This window comes from Amblyraja radiata, chromosome 2 (genome assembly GCF_010909765.2).
Source record: "Amblyraja radiata isolate CabotCenter1 chromosome 2, sAmbRad1.1.pri, whole genome shotgun sequence".
NCBI lineage: Eukaryota > Metazoa > Chordata > Chondrichthyes > Rajiformes > Rajidae > Amblyraja > Amblyraja radiata.
Window position 1 is genome coordinate 126848839 of NC_045957.1, and position 26343 is coordinate 126875181.

General features: G+C 43.3%; 1 protein-coding gene across 1 annotated transcript in view; it reads left to right on the top strand.

The window, feature by feature from the left end:
- Window positions 1-26343, top strand: part of malrd1 (MAM and LDL receptor class A domain containing 1) — a 343320-nt gene that overhangs the window by 60758 nt on the left and 256219 nt on the right. The window contains exons 11-15 of the mRNA XM_033040137.1: window positions 1099-1222; window positions 6102-6254; window positions 13697-13802; window positions 14994-15361; window positions 21416-21834. Coding sequence (XP_032896028.1) covers window positions 1099-1222; window positions 6102-6254; window positions 13697-13802; window positions 14994-15361; window positions 21416-21834 — 1170 coding nt within the window. The remainder of the gene's footprint in view (window positions 1-1098; window positions 1223-6101; window positions 6255-13696; window positions 13803-14993; window positions 15362-21415; window positions 21835-26343) is intronic.

A 26343-nucleotide genomic window follows, 5' to 3' on the forward strand; every position in this document is an offset into this window, starting at 1 on the left:
GGTATGAGCAGAATTAGGTCATTCGGCCCATCAAGTCTAGTCCCCTATTCGATCACTGCTGATCTATCTTTCCCTCTCGATCCCATTCTCCTGCCTTCCCCCCACAACCCCTGACACCCATATTAATCAAGAATCTATCAATCTCCGCCTTAAAAATATCCATGAACTAGGCCTCCCCAGCCTTCTGTCATGATGAATTCCACAGACTTTTCAATTAATGATGCTTGATTGTGAAGAATGTGTGGGCGGAGCGACCGACATTGCAGCGGCCTCTGCAGTCTGTCTTTTTTTTATTTGTCCCCTTGAGTGTAGTTTGTAGTGTTTTTTAAATTGTTTTTAACTGTGTATGTGTGGCGGGCGGGGGGGGGGTGTGGGGGAGACTTTAGAATCTCTTCCCTGTGCGGGGGATCCGACCTTTTCCCTGTCGGGTCTCCGTTGTCGTTGGGGCCTAGCACTGTGGAGCGGCCTCCAACCGGAACGACCTGGGGGCTCCAGTTGCGGAGCCTGAGGACCTACCATCGTGGAGCTGGCCGAGTTCGGAGCGTGGGGAGCTGTGGTGGCGCGCTGCTGCGGCCCGACCCCGGAGCTTCTGAGGCTCCAGCCGCAGGCCCGGTGGACGGGTCCCTGGTGGGAGACCGCTTCTCGGAGCTCCCGCAACGGCAACCTCCTGCCCGAGTTGCGGGGTTGAAAATGACCTGGAGCGGGGCCTTACATCGCCCAGCGCAGCTTTAACGGCCATGGGACTTGCTAGCGCCCGCCGGGGGCTCCAACATTAAGACCCGGAGCGCAGCTTTGCATCGCCGGGCGCGACCTTAATGGCCGCGGGACTTATTTACCATCGCCCGCAGGGGGCTTTGACTTTGACATCGGGAGAAGAATGGAGTGCGGGGGAGAGACAAGACTTTGCCTTCCATCACAGTGAAGAGGAGATTCTCTGTGATGGATTTTTGTGTAAATTGTGTTGTGTCTTGGTTCTTTTCTTGTTGTATGACTGTAGAAACCAAATTTCGTTTGAACTTCATTTGAGGTTCAAATGACAATAAACGGTATTGTATTGTATTTTATGTTGGTTGATCAATTGCTTTTCTTTTATTTTAGATTATTCTCCAGGGCAATGTCTTAGCACCACCCAATGCATTTATTGCAATAGATGATATCAGTTTAACTCCAGGTTGCACTGTATTGAACACAATGGTCCCAAATTCCATCACAGAATGCAAAGGTAAGTATTTAATTTACAATCAGATTGCAAAAAACTGCTGTCCTGTTTTCTAATGTTTGATGCAATGTGGCCAATCTCTCTTCCAAGCGATTGCAGATAATTTAAAATGGATTTACATCAAGTTGTTGGTATCAACAAGAAAGGACTAAGCGTTCAAGGGATCTGACGATAAGATAGGAAAGCTAACGATATAATTAAACTATATCCTTGATCTTATTGATTCGTACATCAAACTTGAGGCGCTATTTCCCTGCGCCTATTTCTAACCTTTTGTTTTCTTATTTTTGGGTCAGATAAATAATATGTGGTAATTATATACCAAGCCTATCAAAATATTGTAGGAACACACATGCGTATTAGCATTACCTTTATTTTGTCCATTCTCCAGTGGATTTATGCTTTGAAGAAGGAATATTGGTCATGCAAGTTACATTCGGTAACACACACACATTTGTTACCATGTTTGTATCCTGATAAATGATTGGTTTGTAAGGTATTTTGATCTGGTATTATCAGCTTCCAAGTAACAAAGTCCAACAAATAAACCCAACAATTGCTGAAAGCTCCCAGCAGTGCAGAAAAACAGAGTTAGCGGTTTGTATGACCTTAAACCTCTATTTCTCTTTCCACGTGTGCCACCTGGCCTATTGAGTGATTTCAGGACTTTCTGTACTTTAAAAATGACAAAGTGCTGGAGTAATTCAGCTGGTCAGGCAGCATCTCTGGAAGGAATAGATGGGTAGTTTCAGTTTGGGACTTTTTTTGGACTTTTCTGTACTTTTTTGCAATACCAGCATCTGCAGTTTTTTGATTGCCAAATCCAACTAATACTGGTGTGTATCAGAAAGAACTGCAGATGCTGGAAAAATCGAAGGTAGACAAAAATGTTGGAGAAATTCAACGGGTGAGGCAGCATCTATGGAGCTAAGGAATAGGCGATGTTTCGGGTCGAGACCCTTCTTCAGACTGACGTGGGTGTGTGGGGGGGGGGGGGCGGGAAGAGGCGGAGACAGTAGGCTCTGGGAGAGCTGGGAAGGGGAGGTGAAGGAGGGAGAAAGCAAGGACTACCTGAAATTGCAGGCCAATGTTCATACCGCTGGGGTGTAAACTACCCAAGCAAAATATGAGGTGCTGCTCCTCCAATTTGTGGTGGGACTCACTCTGGCCATGGAGGAGGCCCAGGACAGAAAGGTCGGATTTGGAATGGGAGGGGGAGTTGATGTGCTGAGCCATCGGGAGATCAGGTTGGTTAATGCGAACTGTGTGGAGGTGTTGTGCGAAGCGATCGCCAAGCCTGCGCTTGGTCTCGAAAGTACCAGGGGAGGGGGTGGTTTGGGTGGGAAGGGACAAATTGACCAAGGAGTTATGGAGGGGAGGAGATGGGAAGATGTGGCCAGTGGTGGGATCCCGTTGGAGGTGGCAAAAATGTTGGAGGATTATCTGTTGTATGTGCCGGCTGGTAGGATGGAAGGTGAGGACAAGGGGGACTCTGTCCTTGTTAAGAGTGGGGGGATGGGGAATGAGAGCGGAGCTACGGCATATAGAAGAGACCCTGGTGAGAGCCTACATCTGTAGTCAAAGTGTGTGTATAGTTAGCAGAGGATGAATATTGTGTGGCAAGAGGGGAAATTACTGAGCCCTTGATGAAAATATGTATCCTCTCAAGCCACAGACGCGGTCCTAAAGGACTGGAGAGAAGCCTTTGTTATGACTTTGTTTAAGAAAGGAAACAGGGAAATCCAGAAAATTATACGGCAGAGAGCCTCACATCGGTGGTAGCGAAGCTATCCGAGAAGATTCTTATGGAGAATGGATTCTTTGGGGAGGGTCACCATGACTTTGTGCGGGGCTGGTCTTGTCTTACAAACTAGATTTGATTTTTTTTAAAGGAGGTGACGAAGATGATTTATGAGGGTAGAGCAGTAGACATTGTCTATATGGACTCCAGTAAGGAATTTGACAAAATCCTTCATGGTAGACTGATCCAAAAGATTAAGATGCATGTGATTCAGGATGACTTGGTAGTTTGGAATAAGAACTGGTTTACCCATAGAAGACAAAAGGTAGTGGTGGAAGGGTGTGATTCTGGCTGAAGGTCAGTAGCAAGTGTTGTTCTTCAGGGATCAGGCCTGGTTCCTTTATTGTTTGGGATAAATATTAATGACTTGGACCAAAATGTAGGTGGAGTAGTTAGCAGGATTCTGCACAACACTGAAATATGTGGAGTTATTGATGCAATTACAAAGGATACGGGAGGGCTGGTCCCCAACGCAATATTCCACCGCTCCACCAATTCCCATATGGTGGCCAGTGGGGGGGGGGGGGGGGTGTTTGTGGAGTGCTAAAATGGGTGTTGTGGGCTGAAGGGACTGGTTTCCAGAGGGCTATTATGGACATTATGGGCCGAATGGATTATTGGGCTGGCGGCTCATTCATTCAAGCCTGTTGTGCTGGCAGCTCACGGCTGGTGGGCTGGCAGTTGACTCACGGCTAGTCCTTGAAATTCCATTTCAAGCAGGGTGCAAGGCCACCAAATTCAAATGCAGTTTCAAACCATTTCAAGCAGGGTGCAAGGCCACTAAAGACAGCGAATCGTGACATCTCCCTCCTCCATCTTGCAGAGACTGAGCCACACCCACAATTCTGGGTTTTATAGTCACTCCCCCCTCCCACCTGAATGGTGCGTGGCCTTCATGGCCTGATTGACAGGAGAGAGGTTCTCAACATTTTTGAAACATTAATAACTCTTTTATTTTTCATCAATGGGAAAAATCCTCGGCACCTGATGAGCGGAGGGGGACTCTGAGTAAGATGGCCAAAAATCACAGCTGTACATGGTAGCGTTTTTTCTAAAGTCAATATAAAGCGCAAACAGGAAGTGGTCAAGATTAGACTTTTAATTATATAGAAGGCAAGGCAACTTTAATTGGGCAAGGCAACTTTAATTGGGCAAGGCAACTTTAATTGGTCAAGGCAACTTTAATTGGGCAAGGCAACTTTAATTGGCAAGGCAACTTTAATTAGGCAACACAGCTTTAGCATTTCCAAACCAAAGGCGACACAGCTTTAGCATTTCCAAACCAAAGGCAACACAGCTTTAGCATTTCCAAACAATATTTTCAAACCACATTAAGGGCACTGACAGGTCAGTAAAACCACTCACAGTTTAGTAGACATGTGTTCAGTGTTAGTCACAGCTCAGACTAAGATACATGACCCTCTCGCTCCCCCATTTTGCAGAGACTGACTGAGGCACTCAACAATTCCAGGTTTTATAGTCCCTCCGGAAGGGACTCTTCCTGTCCCGTTCCTGCGGGACGGGCGGGGCTGAGCTGGAGCTGGTGCTTCTTTTCCGAGCCACCTGCGGGCTTGGACCGCCACTCCGGCGGGACAGGCAGTGCCGAGCTGGAGCCGACGCCCCTCGTACACCCCCTCCCCCCGCGCTCCACCGCTCCCGTCCGGCTCCTGCTGGCCCGGGGTCGCCTCTAGACCGGACACTTGGGAATGGACGGGGATGGCCCAGCGGCAGCTGGATAGGGACGAGACGCAGGTCTGCACCCATACAGCGGCACGGCCGCTGTGAGCGTTTAGCCCGAGCGACCTATGACCTGTGCATGTGCAGTCGAATACCGAACTGGCTTATTAACATAGAAACATAGAAATTAGGTGCAGGAGTAGGCCATTCGGCCCTTCGAGCCTGCACCGCCATTCAATATGATCATGGCTGATCATCAACTCAGTATCCCGTACCTGCCTTCTCTCCACACCCTCTGATCCCCTTAGCCACAAGGGCCACATCTAACTCCCTCTTAAATATAGCCAATGAACTGGCCTCGACTACCCTCTGTGGCAGGGAGTTCCAGAGATTCACCACTCTCTGTGTGAAAAAAGTTCTTCTCATCTCGGTTTTAAGGATTTCCCCCTTATCCTTAAGCTGTGACCCCTTGTCCTGGACTTCCCCAACATCGGGAGCAATCTTCCTGCATCTAGCCTGTCCAACCCCTTAAGAATTTTGTAAGTTTCTATAAGATCCCCTCTCAATCTCCTAAATTCTAGAGAGTATAAACCAAGTCTATCCAGTCTTTCTTCATAAGACAGTCCTGACATCCCAGGAATCAGTCTGGTGAACCTTCTCTGCACTCCCTCTATGGCAATAATGTCCTTCCTCAGATTTGGAGACCAAAACTGTACGCAATACTCCAGGTGTGGTCTCACCAAGACCCTGTACAACTGCAGTAGAACCTCCCTGCTCCTATACTCAAATCCTTTTGCTATGATGCATATGCCATTCCATGGCCCACTTATCTTAGTCAATTTTAATTTGTCTTTGTTTTACTCTCTCTTTATACCCATGACTGCAATGTCATCTACAAATTCGCTTGACAGCACGACTATTGTTCCCTGCTGTTGATACTGTGCGACATTATTTCAATTTTAAATGAAAGTTCTAATTCTCTATCTGTTGCCATCAAGCATCAGTAAACAGAAATTAAACATGATTAATGTACTGCAATGTATTTGAAAAAAAAGGACCGATGTAGCCCTAAGGCAACACATTTGTAATGTGTGTACCAATAAAAAAATCCCATGGCCCATGATAACTTTACCTGCGTTGATACTGGAAGCAGCAGACCACCAAGAGCTGGAAAATAAAATAGAGGCCAACTGGCAATAATGATTGCCTCTTCTACCAGTGAGGAAATGGTAAGGGTAGATGTGTTGACCTAGAATCTATTATCATTATCCACCACATATGTTCCATCACTTCATTTACAATTTTCTTAAATTATTTGCATGAAGAATTGAAAAGAATTGTATTACGTAATATGTTCCGGAAGAAGTTTGCATCAGAAGATAACTTTGCTATTTTCTGTTGTAGATTCCACGTGTGACTTTGAAGAAAGTAGTTGTGGCTGGTTTGAGTATGTTCCTGATGATTACTTTGATTGGATCAGAAACTCGAGTAATGCTTTGCCTTCACATATCAGGGATAAGGCCCCAGCTCTGGACCACACCACTAACACCTCCAACGGTAAGAGTTTGGAATTCATGGTGCCAGATTGTTCGAATTTAGAGCTTATTGACTTTGCAATCTTCCTTGTGGCCCAAGCTGTAAACATCCAGCAATCTATCAGACCCTACGTAAGACGATCTCTTTTACTTTCCCAGAAATCTTCCTATTTATTTTCACTTAAAGATTTATCATAGTCACAAGGTCATTAGGAATAGTAGAATTAGGTCATTCGGCACATCAAGTCTACTCCACCATTCAATCATGGCTGATCTATCTCGCCCTCCTAACCCCATTCTCCTGTCTTCTCCCCATCACCTCTAACACCTGTACTAATCAAGAATCTATCTATCTCTGTCTTTAAAATATCCACTGAACTGTCAGAGAAGAACATGACACATGCAGAGGGCACTCAGCCCATTGCTTGACTGCCATTGAGTATTGGAAGATTTCATCCAATTATTCAAGGCCTCAATGCAAAGGACTGAGTAAACTCTGAACTTCTCAATGCAGTTTAGAGTGGATATTTTTAAGAAAATGAAATGTGTGCAGTTTTGGTCCCCTAATTTGAGAAAGGACATTTTTGCTATTTAGGGATTGCAGCGTAGGTTCACAAGGTTAATTCCCGGGATGGCAGGACTTTCATATGCTGAGAGAATGGAGCGGCTGGGCTTGTGTACTCTGGAAATTAGAAGGATGAGATGGGATTTTATTGAACCATATAAGATTATTAAGGGTTTGGACACGCTAGAGGCAGGAAACATGTTCCCGATGTTGGGGGAGTCCAGAATCAGGGGCCACAGTTTCAGAATGAGGGGTAAGCCATTTAGAACAGAGATGATGAAACACTTTTTCACACAGAGAGTTGTGAGTCTGTGGAATTCTCTGTCTCAGAGGGCGGCGGAGGAGGGTTCTCTGGATACTTTCAAGGGAGAGCTTGATAGGGCTCTTAAAGATAGCGGAGTCAGGGGATATGAGGAGAAGGCAGGAACGGGGTACTGATTGTGGATGATCAGCCATGATCACATTGAATGGCGGTGCTGGCTCAAAGGGCCGAATGGCCTCCTCCTGCACCTATTGTCTATTGTCTATTGTTCCCTCGAAGTGAACCTTCCTAGAAATACTGGAATAGAAATAACAAAATGTTTATGGGTTTGGATCAAAATTCCTGCAACAAAGACCGATAGTTTTGCGGGAAGATTTGGCTATCGAGTATCAAGGTAAACTATATCTTGTGTATGTGAAGAGGAACTTCACAAAAGAAGAGAGTGAATACGGTTGTCATCATGCTTCTTGGAACAATCAATGTAGATATAAAAATCCAGGAGGTCCTGCTGATAAAGTATTGGGCTTTACGCTTTCAGTTAAAAAGCAGGACATTGAGAAGAATAATCTCTGGGTTATTGATTAAGTAATGAGGAAACTGGCACTGATGCAGAGAAATCAAGAGAATTAACACACAGCTCAAGGACTTGTATAGGAAAAAGTATTATTTTTCTTCGCACACTGCCAAGTTCTGGGACAGGAAGGAGCTCCAGCCATATAGTGCTCCAGATGAAATGGGATAGGAGAAAAATCCAAGATCTAAAGATAACTAGGGAGGTGGCAAAGAAACATAGAAAATAGGTGCAGGAGGAGGCCATTTGGCTCTTCACAAGCCAACACTGCCATTCATTGTGATCATGGCTGATCATCCACAATCAATAACCCGTGCCTGTCTTCTCCCCATAGCCCTTGATTCTGCTAGCCCCTCGAGCTCTATCTAACTCTCTTTTAAATGTATCCAGTGAATTGGCCTCTACTGCCTTCTGTGGCAGAGAATTCCACAAATTCACAACTCTCTGGGTGAAAATGATTTTTCTCATCTCAGTTTTAAATGCCCCTCCCCCCTTTATTCTTAGATTGTGGTCCCTGGTTCTGGACTCCCCGAACATTGGGAACATTTTTCCTGCATCTAGCTTGTCCAGTCCTACAAAATTTTATATGTTTCTATCGGATCCCCTCTTATCCTTCTAAATTCCAGTGAATACAAGCCCAGTCTTTCCAATCTTTCCTCATATGACAGCCCCGCCATGCCGGGGATTAACCTCATGACCCTACCCTGCACTGCCTCAATAGCAAAGATGTCCTTCCTCAAATTAGAAGACCAAACCTGCACACAATACTCCAGATGTGGTCTCACCAGGGCCCTGTACAACTGCAGAAGGACCTCTTTACTCCCATACCCAAATCCTCTCGTTATGAAGGCCAACATGCCATTAGATTTCTTCACTGCCTGCTGTACCTGCATGTTTACTTTCAGTGACTGTTGTAGAAGGACACCCAGGTCTTGTTGCACTTCCATTTTTCCTAATCTGACACCAATGAGATAATAATCTGCATCCTTGTTCTTGCCGCCAAAGTGGATAACCTCACATTTATCTACATTAAACTGCATCTGCCATGCATCTGCCCACTCACTCAATCTGTCCAAGTCACCCTGCAACTTCCTAGCATCCTCCTCGCAGTTCACACTGCCACCCATCTTTGTGTCATCTGCAAACTTGTTAGTGTTACTTTTAATCCCATCATCTAAATCATTAATATATATTGTAAATAGTTGCAGCCCCAGCACCGAGCCCTTGCGGCACTCTACTCGGCACTGCCTGCCATTCTGACAGGGACCCTTTTATTCCTACTCTTTGTTTCCTGCCTGCCAACCAATTCTCTATCCATGTCAATACCCAACCACCAATACCATGTGCTCTAATTTTACCCACTGTTATCAAAGGCTTTCTGAAAGTCCAGATACACTACATCCACTGGCTCGACTTCATTCATTTTACTTGTCACATCCTCAAAAAATTCCAGAAGATTAGTCAAACAGGATTTCCCCTTCATAAATCAAGCATCATCCCCACCACCGATGTCAGGCTAACTGGTCTATAATTCCCCGTTTTCGGTCTTTCTTGAAAAGTGGGGTAACAGTAGCCACCCTCCAATCCACAGGAACTGATCCTGAATCTATAGAATATTGGAAAATTATCACCAATGCTTCCACAATTTCTAGAGCCACCTCCTTGAGTACCATGGGATGCAGACCATTGGGCCCTGGGGATTTATCAGCCTTCAGTCCAATTAGCCTACCCAATACTATTTCTCGCCTAATGCAAATTTCTTTCAGTTCCTCTGTCTCCCTAGATCCTCTGTCCTCTAGTACATCTGAGAGATTGTCTGTGACTTGCTTAGTGAAGACAGAACCAAAGTACCTGTTCAGCTCTTCTGCCATTTCCTTGTTCCCCATAATAATTTCAGCTGTTTCTGCCTTCAAGGGACCCACATTTGTCTTTACTAATCTTTTTCTCTTAATAAACCCAAAGAAGCTTTTATAATCCTTCTTTATGTTCTTGGCCAGCTTACCCTCATACTTCATCTTTTCACTCCATATTGCCCTTTTTGTTACCTTCTGTTGGCGTTTGCATGTTTCCCAATCCTCTGGCTTCCCGTTACTCTTTGCTATGTTATACACCTTTTCTTTTAGTTTTATTCCATCCCTAACTTCCCTTGTCAGCTACATTTGCCTCTTACTCCCCTTCGAATCATTTTCTTCCTCTTTGGAATGAAATGATCCTGCATCTTCTGGATTTTGGATTATGCCCAGAAATCCCCGCCATTGCTGTTCCATCATCATTCCTGCTAGGATCCTTTTCCAGTCGACCATGGTCAGCTCCTCTCTTATGCCTTCATAGTCCCCTTTGTTCAACTGCAAAACTGACACTTCTGATTTAACCTTCTCCCTCTTAACTTGCAGATTAAAATTTATCATATTATGGTCACTATCTCCTAGCAGTTCCTTTACCTTGAGTTCCCTTCTTAAATCTGGTTCATCAGATAACACTAAATCCAGAATTGTCTTCTCTCTGGAAGGCTACAATACAAGCTGCTCTAAGAATCCATTTTGGAGGCACTCTACAAACTCCCTTTCTTGGGGTCCTGAACCAACCTGATTTTCCCAGTCTACCTGCATATTGAAATCTCCATAACCACAGTGGCATTACCTTTGTTACATGCCAATTTTAACTCCTGCTGCAACTTGCACCCTATATCCAGGCTACTATTTGGGGGCCTGTGGATAACACCAATTAGTGTCTTCTTACCCTTACAATTCCTCAATTCTATCCACAGTGACTACATCATTGGTCCCTAGGTCACCCCTCGCAAGGGATTGAATTTCATCCCTCACCAACAGAGCTACCCCACCTCCTCTGCCCACCTGTCTGTCCTTTCTACAGGACGTATAACTCTGAATATTCAGTTCCCAGCCCCTATCCTCCTGCAGCCACGTCTCTGTAATCCCCACAATGTCATAGCTACCAATCTCTAACTGAGCCTCAAGCTCATCCACTTTACTTCTTATACTTCGCGCATTCATATATAATACTGTTAATCCATTACTCAATTCGCCTTTCACATCGATTCCTATTTCACTTGGTCATATTCTCCTATCCCTTCATGAGCTTTCTGTCCCATTAATTCTGGTGTCTTTCTTAACTATTCCTATATTCTCTTTCCTTTTAACTCCATCCTTGTATTTCCAATTTGTCTCCTCCCCTTGAAACTTATAGTTTCAACTTGAACTTTCAACTTGTCTGAGGAAGGATTTGCTGCTATTGGAGAGGACCCAATGGAGGTTTACGAGAATGATCCCGGTTATGATTGGGTTAACGTAAAATGCTCGTTCAACAGCACTGGGCCTGTACTCGCTGGAGTTTAGAAGGATGAGGAGGACCTCATTGAAACTTACCGAATAGTGAAAGGCCTTAATAGAGTGGATGGGGAGAGGATGGTTCCACTGTTGGGAGAGTCTAGGACCAGAGGGCATAGCCACAGAATAAAATGATGCATCTTTAGAAAGAAGCGGATTCTGAGGGACAGGATCCACCAGCAACTGTTTAGAGATAGTCAGCATGGCTGTGTGCGTGAGATATCATGTATCACAAATCAGCTAGAGTCTTTTGAAGAGGTCACCATGAGGATTGATGAGAGCAAGGCACTAGACTTTGTCTATATGGAAATTAGCAAGGCCTTTGACAAGATCTCACATGATAGGCTACTCTGGAAGGTTAGTGTGGAATCCAAGGTGAGTTAGCCAGTTGGAGTCAACATTATCTGAATAGTGTCAGATTAGGAAAAGGGGAGGTGCAACAAGACCTGGTTGTCCTTGTACATCAGTCACTGAAAGAAAGTATACAGCTACGGCAGGCAGTGAAGAAAGCCCATAGCATGTTGGCTTTCAATGCGAGAGGATTTGCGTTTAGGAGAAAGGAGGTCCTACTGCAGTTGCACAGGGCCCTGGAGAGACCACACCTGGACTATTGTGTGCAGTTTTGGTCTCTAAAGTTGAGGAAGGACATTTTTGCTATTGAGGGAGTGCAGTATAGGTTTTCACCAGGTTAATTTCCGAGATGGTGGGACTGACATATGATTAAAGAATGGGTCGACTGGGCTTGTATTCACTGGAATTTAGAAGGATGAGAGGGTATCTTATAGAAACATATAACATTCTTAAAGAATTGGACAGGCTAGATGCAGGAAAAATGTTGCTGATGTTGGGGGAGTCCAGAACCAGGGGTCACAGTTTAAGAATACGGGGTAGGTTATTTAGGATGAGATGAGGAAAAACATTTTCATCCAGAGAGTTGTGAATCTGTGGAATCCTCTGCCACAGAAGGCAGTGGAGGCCAATTCACTGGATGTTTTCAAGAGAGAGTTAGATTTAGCTCTTAGGGCTAAAGGAATCAAGGGATATGGGGAGAAAGCAGGAACGGGGTACTGATTTTGGATGATCAACCATGATTATATTGAATTGTGGTGCTGGCTCGAGGGGCTGAATGGCCTACTTCTGCGCACATTTTCTATGCTTCTATATTTCTAAAATTGATTTTGAATAAGGAGTCAAGGGTAGTTGCTTAAAATCCTTGACCAGTGGAGTACTGCGGACTCCTTGCTGGACTTGCTTTATACATAAATGACTTCAACCCATGGTTAAAGCTAGAGGTTAAAGGTTTAAAATGAGAGAGATAAATTTAAGAGGGACTTCAGGGGCAATTTCACTCAGTGGATGGTCTGTATCCAGAACGAGCTAAAGGGAACTATCGAAACAGATACAATTATGACTTCTTTTTTTTTAAATTAATTTTATTAGAAGCAATTGTACAGGGATAAGGCGATCGACATGACAGTTATACAATTATTGTACAGCTTCATTTTTAACATTAAAACCTAAATCCAAAAAAAAGGGAAAAAAAGGAAAAAAAGAGAGAAAAAAGAAGAGAATAAAGAAAGAGAAATAGGAGAAAGCAAGAAAAGGACCACTAAGCTACCAAAGAAGTGCAAAAGAAATGAAATAAGAAGAGAGAAGATAGAGATATATCTCCCCCCACCCCTCACCCATCCCTGGCATCGGGTTTAAATTTGTGTTTAACCATTCTGTTGTTGCAGAAATTCAGTAAAAGGCGACCATGTCTTAAGAAATTGATCTGCTTTTTCTGCCAAGACAAGCCTAATGTTTTCCAAATGTAGTGTCTTGGACATATCAGTAATCCACATCTTCACTGTAGGGACTGTTGTCTGTTCCAAAATTTGAGTATTAATTTTTTCACCGTTATTAGCCAATTATGACTTTTAAAAGACATTTGGGCAGATACAGTAAATGCACAGGAAGGATTGGCATGGATAAAGTGGATGGAAGAGCCTGCTTCTGTGCTGCATAGCTCTCTATGGTGACCCTGAGGTTCCTGTTGTCTGCCACATTAATTCACCCAATCAGCCAAATTATTTTTATTTTCGCACCTTTACGCCTTTCTCAGTTGTGGTGTAGTTTCCCAAACTTGAAATATTATTGTTTCTCATTCTGCGCTTGCTGCCTAAACTGCTGAGTGTTTCCAGCGTTTTATCTTACTATCTCCACAGTAATTTTAACTTCAATTGTCTCAAAGACACATTTGCTTTGTCCTAACCATACCGCCTTCATCCTCATGGCAACATACAATTTTTTCTCTCAAGATGATGTAGATGTACTATGTTACTCTGTACTTATGCAGTGCCTTGCTAAAAAAAATCAAAGTGCTGTAGTAACTCGGCAGATCAGGTAGCATCTCTGGAGGATATGCATAGTTGATGTTTTGGGTCAGAACTCTTCATCAGACCTGAAACATCACCTATCTATGTCTTCCAGAGATGTTGCCTTTCCCGAGGTTTTTTTTTGCAAACCAGCCTCTGCAGTTCTTTGTTTTTCCCTTTTCAAATATGTCCTTCCTTCGCTTACTTGACTTACAAATTGACAAGACCATTATGGAGTTTATGGTGATGTTTTACTGTGTTAAACAAAATATTATTTTAATATGCATTTATAGTGTGTGGCTACAGAAATTGCTTCTTTAAATGCTTCTCTGGAATTATATATCTTTTTTTTTTAATTTTAGGACACTTCATGTTTATTATGACCACCAGGAGTAATATATTTCAGACTGCAGAATTGACAAGCCCGAAGTTCACTCAAACAGGAACTGGATGTACAATGTCATTTTGGTAGGAGATAATTTCACTTTCAGCCTTGATTGATGGAATGGAGCAATGCAGATATCATAGTGAAATTTAAGAGGCTTTTAGATGGCACATGGAAGATGCAGGGAATAGAGGGGTATTGACCATTTCAGGAAGATTAGATTAATTTAGCTTGGTATCATTCTTGGCACAGACATTGTGGGTTGAAGGGCTAGTCCTATGCTAAACTTTTGTGTGTGTAGGAAGGAACTGGAGATGCTGGTTTACACTGAAGATAGACATAAAGCCAAAGTAACTCAGCGGATTAGGCAGCATCTCTGGAGAAAAGGAATATGTGATGTTTCGGTCAAGACCCTTCATACTAAGAGTCAGAAGAAAGGGAAATGAGAGATATAGGTAAATATTGCTATTTGCATACCTTTCATTCATTCGTTCTATTCACCTATATTCACCTTCATTCTATATTTCCTGTTTTCCTTTCCCCTGACTCTCAGTCTAAAGAAAGGTTTTGACACGAAACGTCACTTATTTCTTTTCTCCAGAGATGCTGCGTGACATGCTGAGTTACTCCAGCTTTTTGTGTCTGTTAGAGAACTTTCTGTTTTCTGTTCAGTGTTGGTTCAATGTGCCCTCTCTCACATTTAACCCCATGATGAAAACTTAAGTGTTGATTATTATTGTCACGTATTGATATACAGTAGCAGGCCACCCTCGGTCATGACTGACCATGGGTGAGAAATACAGTGAAAAGCAAATATTTTGCATGCTATCCAGTCAAATCAAATAATAATATACTCGAATACAGTCAAGCCAAATTCTAGGATAATAGGTAGAGCAAAGGGAAAGATAGAGTGAAGAGTTTAGTTCAAACCATTGTAGCTTAATTGTTCCAGAGAAAAAGTTCAATACAGCAATCAAAACCTATTCATTTAGATTTGATTTTATATGTATCATTAACAACAATTATCATAACATTCATCACTAACTGAAAAGGAAAATTTTAAATGTAAATTTACATCAGCTTTTATCCAATAACTTCTGGAAGATGCATTATTTCATTCAATTGATGAAAAAATAGATAAATTACATAATATTTCTAGTGAACTAGATTTTTGTTAACTAACTTTAATCATAAAATTAGCCAATGCTGTTGGTTATTTTTTTTAATATTATAAATGTCGGAAGAATTTATTTGCTGTTTTGTAATTGCCGCAGGTATTATAATTATGGACAGGCAGTGGGAGCAGCAAAAATGTTCCTGGAGGTCGATGGCGTGAGTAATCACACTGTCGTATGGTGGACTTACAACACTCAAAGCAATCAATGGCTCCAAGCCTCTGTCCAGCTTGGGCGATTATCACGACCTTTCCGTCTTAAATTGGTGAAAGTCAGCCTGAGCATTTACAATGGTGTGGCAGCGATAGATGACATTGAGTTTGTCAACTGCTCCCTCCCACCAGCAGCAGAGACCTGTAAAGGAACGGAGAGGTTTTGGTGTGAAAAAACCAGAGCTTGTATTGACCGAATGCAAGTATGTGACCTGGTGGATGATTGTGGTGATGGTTCTGATGAAAACAACTGTGGTAAGGGGAAACTTGAAAATTATTTATTGATTCATGCTGTGTTGGTAACCAGCTACCATTGATAGCCCATCCCGAATTCCTTTTGATTTTTTTTGTTTTGTTTGACCATTTACATAAGGATCATTCACATTGCTGAGGTTTTTAATATTCAATAGTCAATAGTCAGATTTATTCGTCACATACACAATGAAGTGCAGTGAAATGAACTTGCCAGCAGCGGTACAATAAAAAAAGAACACACAATACACAATAAAAATCTAACACAAAACATCCACCACAGCATTCATCACTGTGGTGAAAGGCACAGATTTCAGTCAGTCCTCCTCCATTTTTCTCTGTGGTCGGGACCATAAACCTCCGCAGTCGCCGCTGTGGGTGGCCAGATGTACAGGCAAGTTAAGTCCCGAATCGGTGCTTCCCTACCGGAGACTGCGGCTTGAAGATGACGTAGGCCGCAGGCCAGTGGTTGGAGCTCTTCTCCAGGGATTCCCGGGGAGGGATCCCGCTCCAGATGGTAAGTAAGTAAGTCCCCGCGGCTAAAAGCACCACAGACTTCAAGCTGTTGTAGGCCGTGGGCTGGCGGTCGGAGCTCTTCTCACCTGGGGTCCCTAACGAGGGATCCCAGGCTCCGCACGCCGCGCCAGCTGGAATCTCCGCAGACCGCGGCTTCAGGCTGTCGCGGGCCAGCGATCGGAGCACTCTCTTCTGACGACCCCGGCGAGAGCTCACCCACATCCGCGATGATAAAGTTCACACTGCGCCCTCAGCTGAAGCTCTGGGCCCGTCTCCGGGAAGGCCGCACCAATCTTTGGTGTTTGGCCGTGAGGGAGGCAAAATGGAAAAATCGCCTCTCCGTGGAGGAGGCGACCGAACCCCCCCCTCACCAACCCCCACACAAGGCACACCGAGAGACATTAAAACAAACATTTGGACATACTAAAAAAAACAGAAAAAGTAGAATTGACTGACACGCTGCTGGCATCGCAGCCATCTCGCAGCGCCACCCCCGACGTAATTTTATAGTCTTGTGTAGCCCACATTGGGCGAGGAGACTCATTTCCTTTCCTGAAAGACATTAGAGATCAGGGTGGATTTGTATGATAAATCCGTAGCTCTACGATCCTCACGATTTTTTTGTTTAGCAGATTTATTTAAGTTCTCGAAGAGGTAAATAAATATATGTTTAACATGAAAGGATAATTTGTAAAATATTTTTCACACATTTGCTCATTTGTCCTAATAGATATTTATTAAGGAGGTTACTGTCTGAAGTGAAATGTGCCCAAGATCTTATTTGCCAGGCAGCAAAACAGACAAATACTTAGAAACCAAACCGGAACCCTGTATGTTATAGGAGCCAAATAAAAACTGCAGATATTGGAAATCAACACAAAAGCAGAAAATGCTGGAAGCACATAGCAGGAGTGCCAGGCAGAGAAACCGTCAACATTGCAAGTCAAGAACAATTAATCAGAACTGGAAAAGTCTAATTTGAGAGAGGACAAGGCAATATTTGACTCATTGGTTCCCTATCTTGATATTACTATCTTCCTCTCAGGGGATGGGCTGGCTACCAATATTCCTTCGACACAAGGAACTGAAGTTGCTGGTCTACCAAAGCTAACACAAAGTGCTGGAGTAACTCAGCAGGCCTGCGGCATCTTTGGAGGGCATGGATAGATGATGTTTCAGGCCAGCCCAGCCTAGCCAAAAATGTCACTAAGCCATGTCCTCCAGGGGTGCTTTCTGACCACTGAGTTACTCCAGCACATTGTGTTTTTTCCTTAACAATATCCCTTGTCTACACTATCTTCCACATTGATCTTAGCTACTCCCCCCAATCTTGTCTACTACAAAATCTCCATTCCATTGCCATTGAGTTATTTTAACATCAATCTAAATGAACAGGATATGAAGAACTACATTTGCAGATGACACAAAACTCAACAATATTGTGAACAGCAAAGATTGTGGCTCGATATAAATAGCAGGTGCATGGCAAATAAAGTCCTGTGCAGAGATAAACAAGGTGATCCATTTCGCTGAGAAAAAGGAGGTGAGGTTGATAGAATAACTGATATACTTTGCATGTAGGGATATGTGTGTGCAGATCACTGCAAGTGACAGGGCATGTTGAGAAAGCAGGCCTGTACAATTTGGGGATTTATTATGAGAGGCACAAAGGTTAAAAGAAGGGAAGTCATAAACACTTGTGAAATGCCTAACTGTCCTCAATTAGAGTATTACACTGAAGGTTTGTTATCTTATAATGGGAAGGATCTGAAGGCATTAAAGAGTCCAGAAAAGATTTATGAGAATGGGTCAGCTTGACAACAATTACGGGGATGGCTTGGAAATGGTGGACAGTTTTCTTGAGAGAAGGGAAAGCTGAAGGACAATCTCATCGATCTGAAAAAATGACGACAGGTCGATACAGTGTGGATACTGGGGGGCTGTTCCTATTGGGGGAGGGAACCAGGAAACTGAAACTATCAGCGGGTGCAGCAGCATCTATGGAGCAAAGGAAATAGACAATGTTTCGGGCCGAAACCGAAGGGTTTTGGCCCGAAACATTGCCTATTTCCTTTGCTCCATAGATGCTGCTGCACCTGTTGAGTTTCTCCAGCTTTTTTTTGTGTACCTTTGATTTTCCAGCATCTGCAGTTCCTTCTTAAACAAAAAACTGAAACTATCAAACTGGTGGAGGACATAATATCTAAATGGGAAAAGGCTGGACAAGGAGATTTAAAAAAACAAGATAGGAAGAAATAAATTATCTGGGACTAGAGCAGTCTGAAATGATGTGTCTACCAAGACAGTTATGAAATGCCATGCTGGGTCTTGTAACTATCGCGATTACTTCTGCAGATGTTAATTTAGCAGCTTGTATTATGTGGACCAATAAATGCATCATCACAACTGCACCCCACCCCTACCACAATAAAGACAGTACATACTTGAAGAAAAGTACACACTTGGCTCTGATAGTCAATAGTCAAGAGGGTCAAGAGTGTGTTATTGTCAAATGTACTGAAGACAGAACAATGACATTTTTACTCTCAGCAGCATAAAAGGCAGTAAACATAGTACAGGTGCACAACCTTTTATCCGGAGTTCCGGAAACCGAAAAACTCCGAAAACCGGCCATTTTTTCCAGGATGTCGTCTGCACACCAAAGCTCGCGTTTGGCGCCAAACTTGACCCGAAACGACCCACGGTCAACCCAGGTCTGTACTACTGTAGCGGCTGCCTCCTCCCCGGAGACCGGGGAGACACTTAAACATCTGTAAATCATTGCTTAAATGTTAGTCAGTTAGTTTGGAGGGCTTTTATGTGAAGGGGGGGTGAAGGGGGAAACTTTAATTCTTAGTCCCCTACCTGGTCGGAGAGGCGGGGAGCGGTCAATGCCTTACCGGGTCGCCGTGCAGTAAGCTCCGGAGCGCTGTGGCTGCCAACTCCCAGCTGGGGCTGCGGGCGTCCGGCCACGGGCGGCGCCGGTTGTAGCTCCGACCCCGGCAACTCTACCCCTGGCTGCGCGGCGCTCCAAATCCAGCGCGGCCCGCGGCCGGACGCCCGCAGACCCAGCACCGCTGTGGCCGCCAACATGTTGTGTGTCGGCGGCCACAGCGCTCCGGAGCTTACCGCATGGCCACCCGGTAAGGCATTGCCCGCTCCCCGCTGGTATCCCAGCGCTGCGACGCCGCCGACTCCCAACATCGCGGAACTGGGGCTGCGGGCGTCCGGTCGCGGGCCGCGATGGATTTGGAGCACCGCGCAGCCAGGGGTAGAGTTGCCGGGGTCGGAGCTCCAACCGGCGCCGCCCGCGGCCAGACGCCCCCAGCCCCCAGCTCCGCGATGTTGGGAGTCGGCGGCCACAGCACTCCGGAGCTTACTGCACGGCGACCCAGTAAGGCATTGCCCACTCCCCGCCTCTCCGACCAGGTAGGGGACTAAGAATTAAAGTTTCCCCCTTCACCCCCCCCCCCCCCCACACATAAAATCCCTCCAAACTAACTGACTAACATTTAAGCAATGATTTACAATGATTCCCCGGTCTCCGGGGAGGAGGCAGCCGCTCCAGACTTTTCAAGCCGCCCGCGCTACCTTCCTAATCTACGCTAAAAATCTTCCATTCGGAAATCCGAAAAATTCCGAAATCCGACAAGTGTCTGGTCCCAAGGCTTTCGGATAAAAGGTTGTGCACCTGTACTCATAAAAAATACAATTAAAAAAAAAGTTCAATACTTTTTTAAAACAATATTAATGCAAGAAAAAAGGGTAAAATTGTGGGCCCAAGACAATTCATAGTTTGTAGTTTAGTTGGCGTTTGTCGTGTTCAAGAGCCACATGGTTATAAGGAAGAAGCTGTTCCTGAACATGGAGGTCACAGTTTTCAGGCTCGTCCAACCACTTTCCAATGACAGGAGTGAAATGAGAGTGTTGCCAGGGAGATGTGCATCCACAATGATACTGAGTCCCTTTTCTGAGGCAGGGACTCCAATGGATCCCTTTGATGATGGGGTGGCCAGTGCCCATGATGGAACTGGGTAATATCCACTACGTTTTGTAATGTACTTCCTTCCTGGGTATTCGAGTTGCCAAACCAAGCCATAATGCAACCGGTCAATATACTCTCTTCCATACACCCGTAGAAGTTCAAGAGAGGGTAGACACAAAATACTGGAGTGACTCAGCAGGACAGGCAGCATCTCTGGGGAGAAGGAATGGGTAACGTTTTGAATCAAGTCCCTTCTTCAGACTGATGTCAGGGGAGTGGGCGGGACAGATAGCATGTAGTTGGAGACAGTAAGACTAGTGGGCGAACTGGGAAGGTGGAGGGGATGGAGAGAGAGGGAAAGCAAGGGCTATTTGAAGTTAAAGAAGTCAATGCTACCCAAGTGAAATATGAGGTGCTGAACGACCTTTCTGTCCTGGGACTCCTCCATTGTGAGAGTGACGCCCAGCGCAAATTGGAGGAACAGCACCTCATATTTCGCTTGGGTAGAGTATTTGTCGATATATTGACGCTCCAAACATGGAGCTTCTGTGGCTTTTGAGGTTCTGCCTCAGTTTGCACCAAAGTTGCACCCTGGTACCAACTGAATATATTTTAATTTAACTGTTCTTTGATGCACAATGACCTGGTTAGGTCAATGGAAATTAAAGTAGAAAATCCATTCAGGTGTCCATCTGATTATTGAATCCAAAATCAACCATATACATCAAAATCAAATGTCAAAATTACATGTTTCCAACAAGTGAGCTAGACGATACCTATAGAGCACTTCCTGGAAAGGTCAAAGTACAAGCTTCACTGCAGCCACTCTCCAAGATCTCTGAAAGTGTCTCCCTAACTAGCAACCTTAGAAAGATGAAGAACAGAAGACATTAATGGATATCTCCAACTACATTTTCCATTCTTGGTCACATACTAGCCTCAGTATGTATATCATTGTTCCTTCATCAACTCTGTCACAACTTCCTGGAACTCTTTACAAAACAGCAATGCTGGGTATCTTCAGTAAACAGACATAGAAACAATTACAGAAAGGCAATTAAATACAATCTTGCCAATATTGTTCACATCCTCAAAATTGATTTTATAAATGTTTAGGGCCGCATGGTGATGCAGCGGTAGAGTTGCTGCCTTACAGCGCCTGAGATCAGTGACCTGCGTGGGTTTTCTCCGGGTGCTTCGGTTTCCTCCCACATTCCAAAAACGTAGAGGTTTGTAGGCTAATTGGCTTGGTAAAATTATAAATTGTCCCTAGCGTGTGTCGGACGGTGTTAGTGTGCGGGGATCGCTGGCCGGATCGGACTCGATGGGCCGAAGGGCCTGTTCTGCACTGTATCTATAAACCAAACTAAATATATTGATAATTTGCTAGTATTTAGTTGTGTTCTGAGACATGGCTGTTTTAGTCTGTGTTTTCTTGTGGCCTTCTGTTGCAAGCAATTCTCATGTTGGCTGACCTAGTGAACAATTTTCAAACATAAATGTACAGTAAGGCACAGACATTTAAAGAGTCAAGTAGTGTTTCTCTCTTTTGATAGTGCAAGAACTGCTCTGCAATTTTGAACATGGATTTTGCAACTGGCAGCAAGCTAAGGACGATGATTTTGACTGGTCAATAAATAAGGGACAGACCTCGACGTTCAACACTGGGCCATCAAAAGACCACACATTGGGCACAGCGGAAGGCCACTACCTTTACATTGAAGCATCTGCCCAACAGTTTGGAAATACAGCCACGCTCCTCAGTCCAATCCTGGACGCTACCCGCAATCATGCCAACAAGACCTGTAACTTCCGCTTCCATTTCCACATGTTTGGAAAACAGATTTTTAAGCTGGCAGTGCATAAAAGAACCTACAGAAATACAAAGGGGGAACAACTTTGGGCAAAATATGGTCAGCATGGTGACAAATGGCTAAAAGAAACACTGCTGATCAATAGTTCTCAACCATTTCAGGTAAGCAATATTCAGAAATGCAATATCCTCCAGGATAACAAAAAATGATGCATTATTTATAAGCAAACAAAAATGCTTAATTTTAAGTATTAGTAAGGTTTGTTATATTGTAGATAGCTGTATTTGCATTTAATCCTTACTGTTTTCAAAGCAGCAATTCACCACCAGAGGAAACAATAACATTCTTATTAAATTAGATGAAAATTTATTGTATACAGATTGCTGTGCCATGACTACATTTATTTTCATTTTGACTTTAAATTGAATTTTGTGTACGGTAGTCAAAGTTTTATTTCAGAACTCGCTCATTTTAACCTTCTACTATTTGTAAAATTCAGAACCACAAATGTTACGCTTTCATTTGCCAAGCACCTCTCCTCATCTGTAGGCACCTATCTATCACTTGCTAAGCTTTGTCCTATCTCGACCTCTCTTTTTCCAGCTTCCTCCCCCCTACTTCATCAGTCTGAGGAATGGTCCAAACCCGAATAATCATCATCCCATTCCCTAGAGAGACACTGCCTGACCCCTAAATTCCTCCAACATGTTGTATTTTTGATTTATTTGAAATTGATGTAGTTTTGGTCATAGCACATAGTGGTTCAACGCCATATTTTTAATAATATCCTTTCCTTCAAGGTTATTCCTGCCCTTTCCCCTTCAGTTAAAGGAAAAACTTTTGGACAAGTTCTTAGATAGGATAGGTTTAGAGGGATAAGGACCAAACGCAGGCAAGTGGTACTCGTGTAGTTAGGGCATGGTGGCCGGCTTGGACAAGTTTTGCCGAGGGGCCTATTACTATGCTGTATAACTCTATGACTCAATAAAAGGAAGCACACTATGGATAAAGAAGCCATTACAGGATTTATTTTAGTAAATTTTGCTTAATCTATGGTGATCTAATCTAATCTTTGACTTTAAACGATAGTTTATTGTTTGCCCAGTGTAACAACGATCAAAGGAATGCATTGTATTAAGAAACACTTTGGACATTCTGTCAAATCAAAAATCACCAAGGATATATATTTTTTGGACCATTGCTCTCCTTAATGTTTTCTGGTGTAATAAGATTGTATTTTGAACTGCAATACACAAAGTAAAAAGAGAGCTTTCTTTGTGACTAATCTCGTTACGTATCAGCCTTTGCTTGGCCAATTTCTCAAATGCTATCTGATCTTTCTCTATCATTATTGATCCCTTTCTGAGTGTTTCTAATTTTGTCATGTTCTATGGTGCCACATTCATGATTAGCAATCTAGATATGATCAAACTGATTCAATGTAATCAGTATCAACATGTATCTGGCATTACCTTGCCACAATGGAGTACAGAATTGACTCACGGTGAAAAAAAGCTCTGCTTTTAATTTGAGGTAGACTAATTAATTTGATTTGATTTTAATTAATTTTAATTTTAATTTTAATTAATTTGATTTTAATTAAATGCTTTATATCAATATTCCTCTCCTTTGAGGATTGAGGGAAAAAACATTTCCTTGAGTACAAAGAGTAGCCAATTGCTCAACAGTCCTGCTGATTTCTGAATTATCTGTAAATGTGAAAAATGTATGATTTAATTTATTCTTAATCCTAGGTTGAAATAAAAGGAACATAAATGAAATATATTTATTGTGCACCACGAGTGAAAGTTTATCTTTCTTTAATGTTCCTCGAAGATAAAGTTTGTTCAAAGACCTATCTGATGCATCGTGTGCTTGCTTCCTTTGTGACTCACAATGATTAGTTCTGTCCAGTCTGTAATAACATGTGGTTCTTTCTAAAATGGCAGTAATTTTCTATGTATTATAGCTATACATTAGACCTGCTACTTTAATGATGACAGGTCCCACTAATCAAATCCATCCCTTAAGTAGTAAAATTTGCAGTGCAAGCACCGGATTATTAGAAAGGATTATTAAAAGCATAATTATCAAGGAAAGCATGCATGATTCATACAACCTTAAAATGTAATATTGCAGTATGTTTCTCAATCAAAAAGAAAATTATATTGTGTAGGCACGAGGAAATGCAGATGCTGGAATCTTGAATAAAACATAAAATGCTGGAGTAACAGCAGGTTAGGCAGCATCCCTGGAGGGAATGGAAAGGCATTGTTTCGGGTCGGGACCGAAGAAGGCTCCTGACCTGAATTGTTACCTGTCAATTCCCTCTAGAGATGCTGCCAGATCCGACGAGTTATGTCAGCTCTTTGTTATTACTAGTTATACACAAAGAGCTGATATAAGTCGTGATTAAGATTTAGTTATAGATTGGAATGACAGATATCCTGCATGGTCAATCCAAACAAAATCTGAGAAGACAAATTGAACAAAATCAGATTGTGTTCCTTTGATGAAACTCAATATCAGCTATAAAATATCTTTGGGAGTAGGTGAAAGCTGTCAGTTGCAGTGTATTAGATTAGATTAGATTATTTAATGACCACACAGTCAAGCTGGTGGAATTCAGGTTCAGTACAGGATGTTACAAGGTAGGCTGATTCCCATCAAACATAACATAAAACACAACATCATACAATATACAGTACATGCATGGGGAGGATATGTGCTGTTATCATAGTGTGTTCAGAATTCGGATTGCGTGTGGGTAAAAACTGTTTTTAAATCGAGATGTCTTGGCGGACAGTGAGCTGTAGCGCCTTCCTGATGGCAGCAGGTGGAAGATGTGGTGAGCTGGGTGGGAGGGATCAGAGATGATTTTCTTCACCCTTGACACAGACCGTTTGTGATGGAGTGATTCTATTGATGGAAGGGGAGTGCTGATGATTTTGGATGCTTTGTTAACTATGCGTTGTAATTTATTACGGGAGTGAGTGTCTAAACTGCTGAACCAGACTGTAATTGATGAAGTGAGCATGCTTTGGATGATGGTACACAAAATTGCTGGGGAAACTCAGCGGGTGCAGCAGCATCTATGGAGCGAAGGAAATAGGCGACGTTTCGGGCCGAAACCCTTCTTCAGACTTTGGATGATGGCTGTGTAGAATTTGATTAGGAGGTGTTTCCTTACTCTAAACTTCTTGAGCTGGCGGAGTGAATATTGTCTCCTTGTGACTAGCTAGAGAGGCTATTCAACAAATACAGCTCAACAACTATAATCTCATTCTTAAAGTAAAATTATATTTTGAGGTTTTGAAACATTTAGATGTGATCAGCCTCCATTGAAATAAAATCAATCTAAGGTCTCCTGGATGTGTAACTGCACAAGGTTAACTGCCATTTCCCGGTTTCCAAACATTTTAACTCCCCTTCCCATTCCTATAATGACCTTTCTGTCCTCAGCTTCCTCCACTGTGTGAGTGAGGTCACACCAAAATGGAGGAACAACACCTCATTGGGCAGTTTACAACCCAACATTAATTTCTCTCATTTCAAATCACCCCTGCATTCCCTCTCTCTCCCCCTTCTGCTACCCTTGTCATCCTACTAGTTCCACTTTTCGCATCATTGTATCCTTTCGTTATCACCTCTTCCACAGTCAACAATGGGCCATTGTGGGCTCCACCCTTCCTTCGTCATTTGTTGCCAGCCCTGCTTTGTTCTGGCCTTTTCTGATCTCCAGTTCCCTCTCCTCTACTTTCACTCTGAAGAAGGATCCCAACCCGAAACGTCATCCATCCTTTTCATACAGAGATTCTGTCTTAACCGCTGAGTTACTTCAACACTTTGTGTCTATCTTCAATTTAAGGAGCACTGCAATGGTGATAAGCACTAAAGAAGGAGGGTTTGTGCAACAAACATCATTTGATATGATATTATGATGTTTTTTACTTGGTGTTTATTCATTTTCATGATGTGGCCATCACTGGTAAGGTTATCATTTGTTGCCCATTGCTTAATACTTTGACAGTTTGGTGGTGACCCACTGTCTTTCTGCAGTCCTTCTAGTAAATGTACTGTGGTGTTGAGTGAGGTCTTAGGGTATAGATCTAGCCTAGAGATAATTATTTCCAAGTAAGAATGGCGTGTGACTTAAGGAGGTCATAAGGTCATATGGAATAGAAGAAGAATTAGGCCATTCGGCCCATCAAGCCTACGCCATTCAATCATAGCTGATCAATCTCTCCTAACCCCATTCACCTGCATTCTCCCCATAACCTCTGACACCCGTATTAATCAAGTATAGAAACATAGAAACATAGAAAATAGGTGCAGGAGTAGGCCATTTGGCCCTTCGAGCCTGCACTGCCATTCAATATGATAATGGCTGATCATTCAACTCAGTATCCTGTACCTGCCTTCTCTCCATACCCCCTGATCCCTTTAGCCACAAGGGCCACATCTAACGCCCTCTTAAATATAGCCAATGAACTGGCCTCAACTACATCAACTACAACTACATTCTGTCTAGATTCTGTATCTATCTCTGCCTTAAGATTTGCAGAGGAACCTGCATATGGTGGGGTTCCCCTCGGCCTGATGGTTTGGCTTTGTTGGTTGCAGAAGACTTGAGTTGGAAGGTGCTGTCAGAGTAGCCTGGTTGAGTAAGT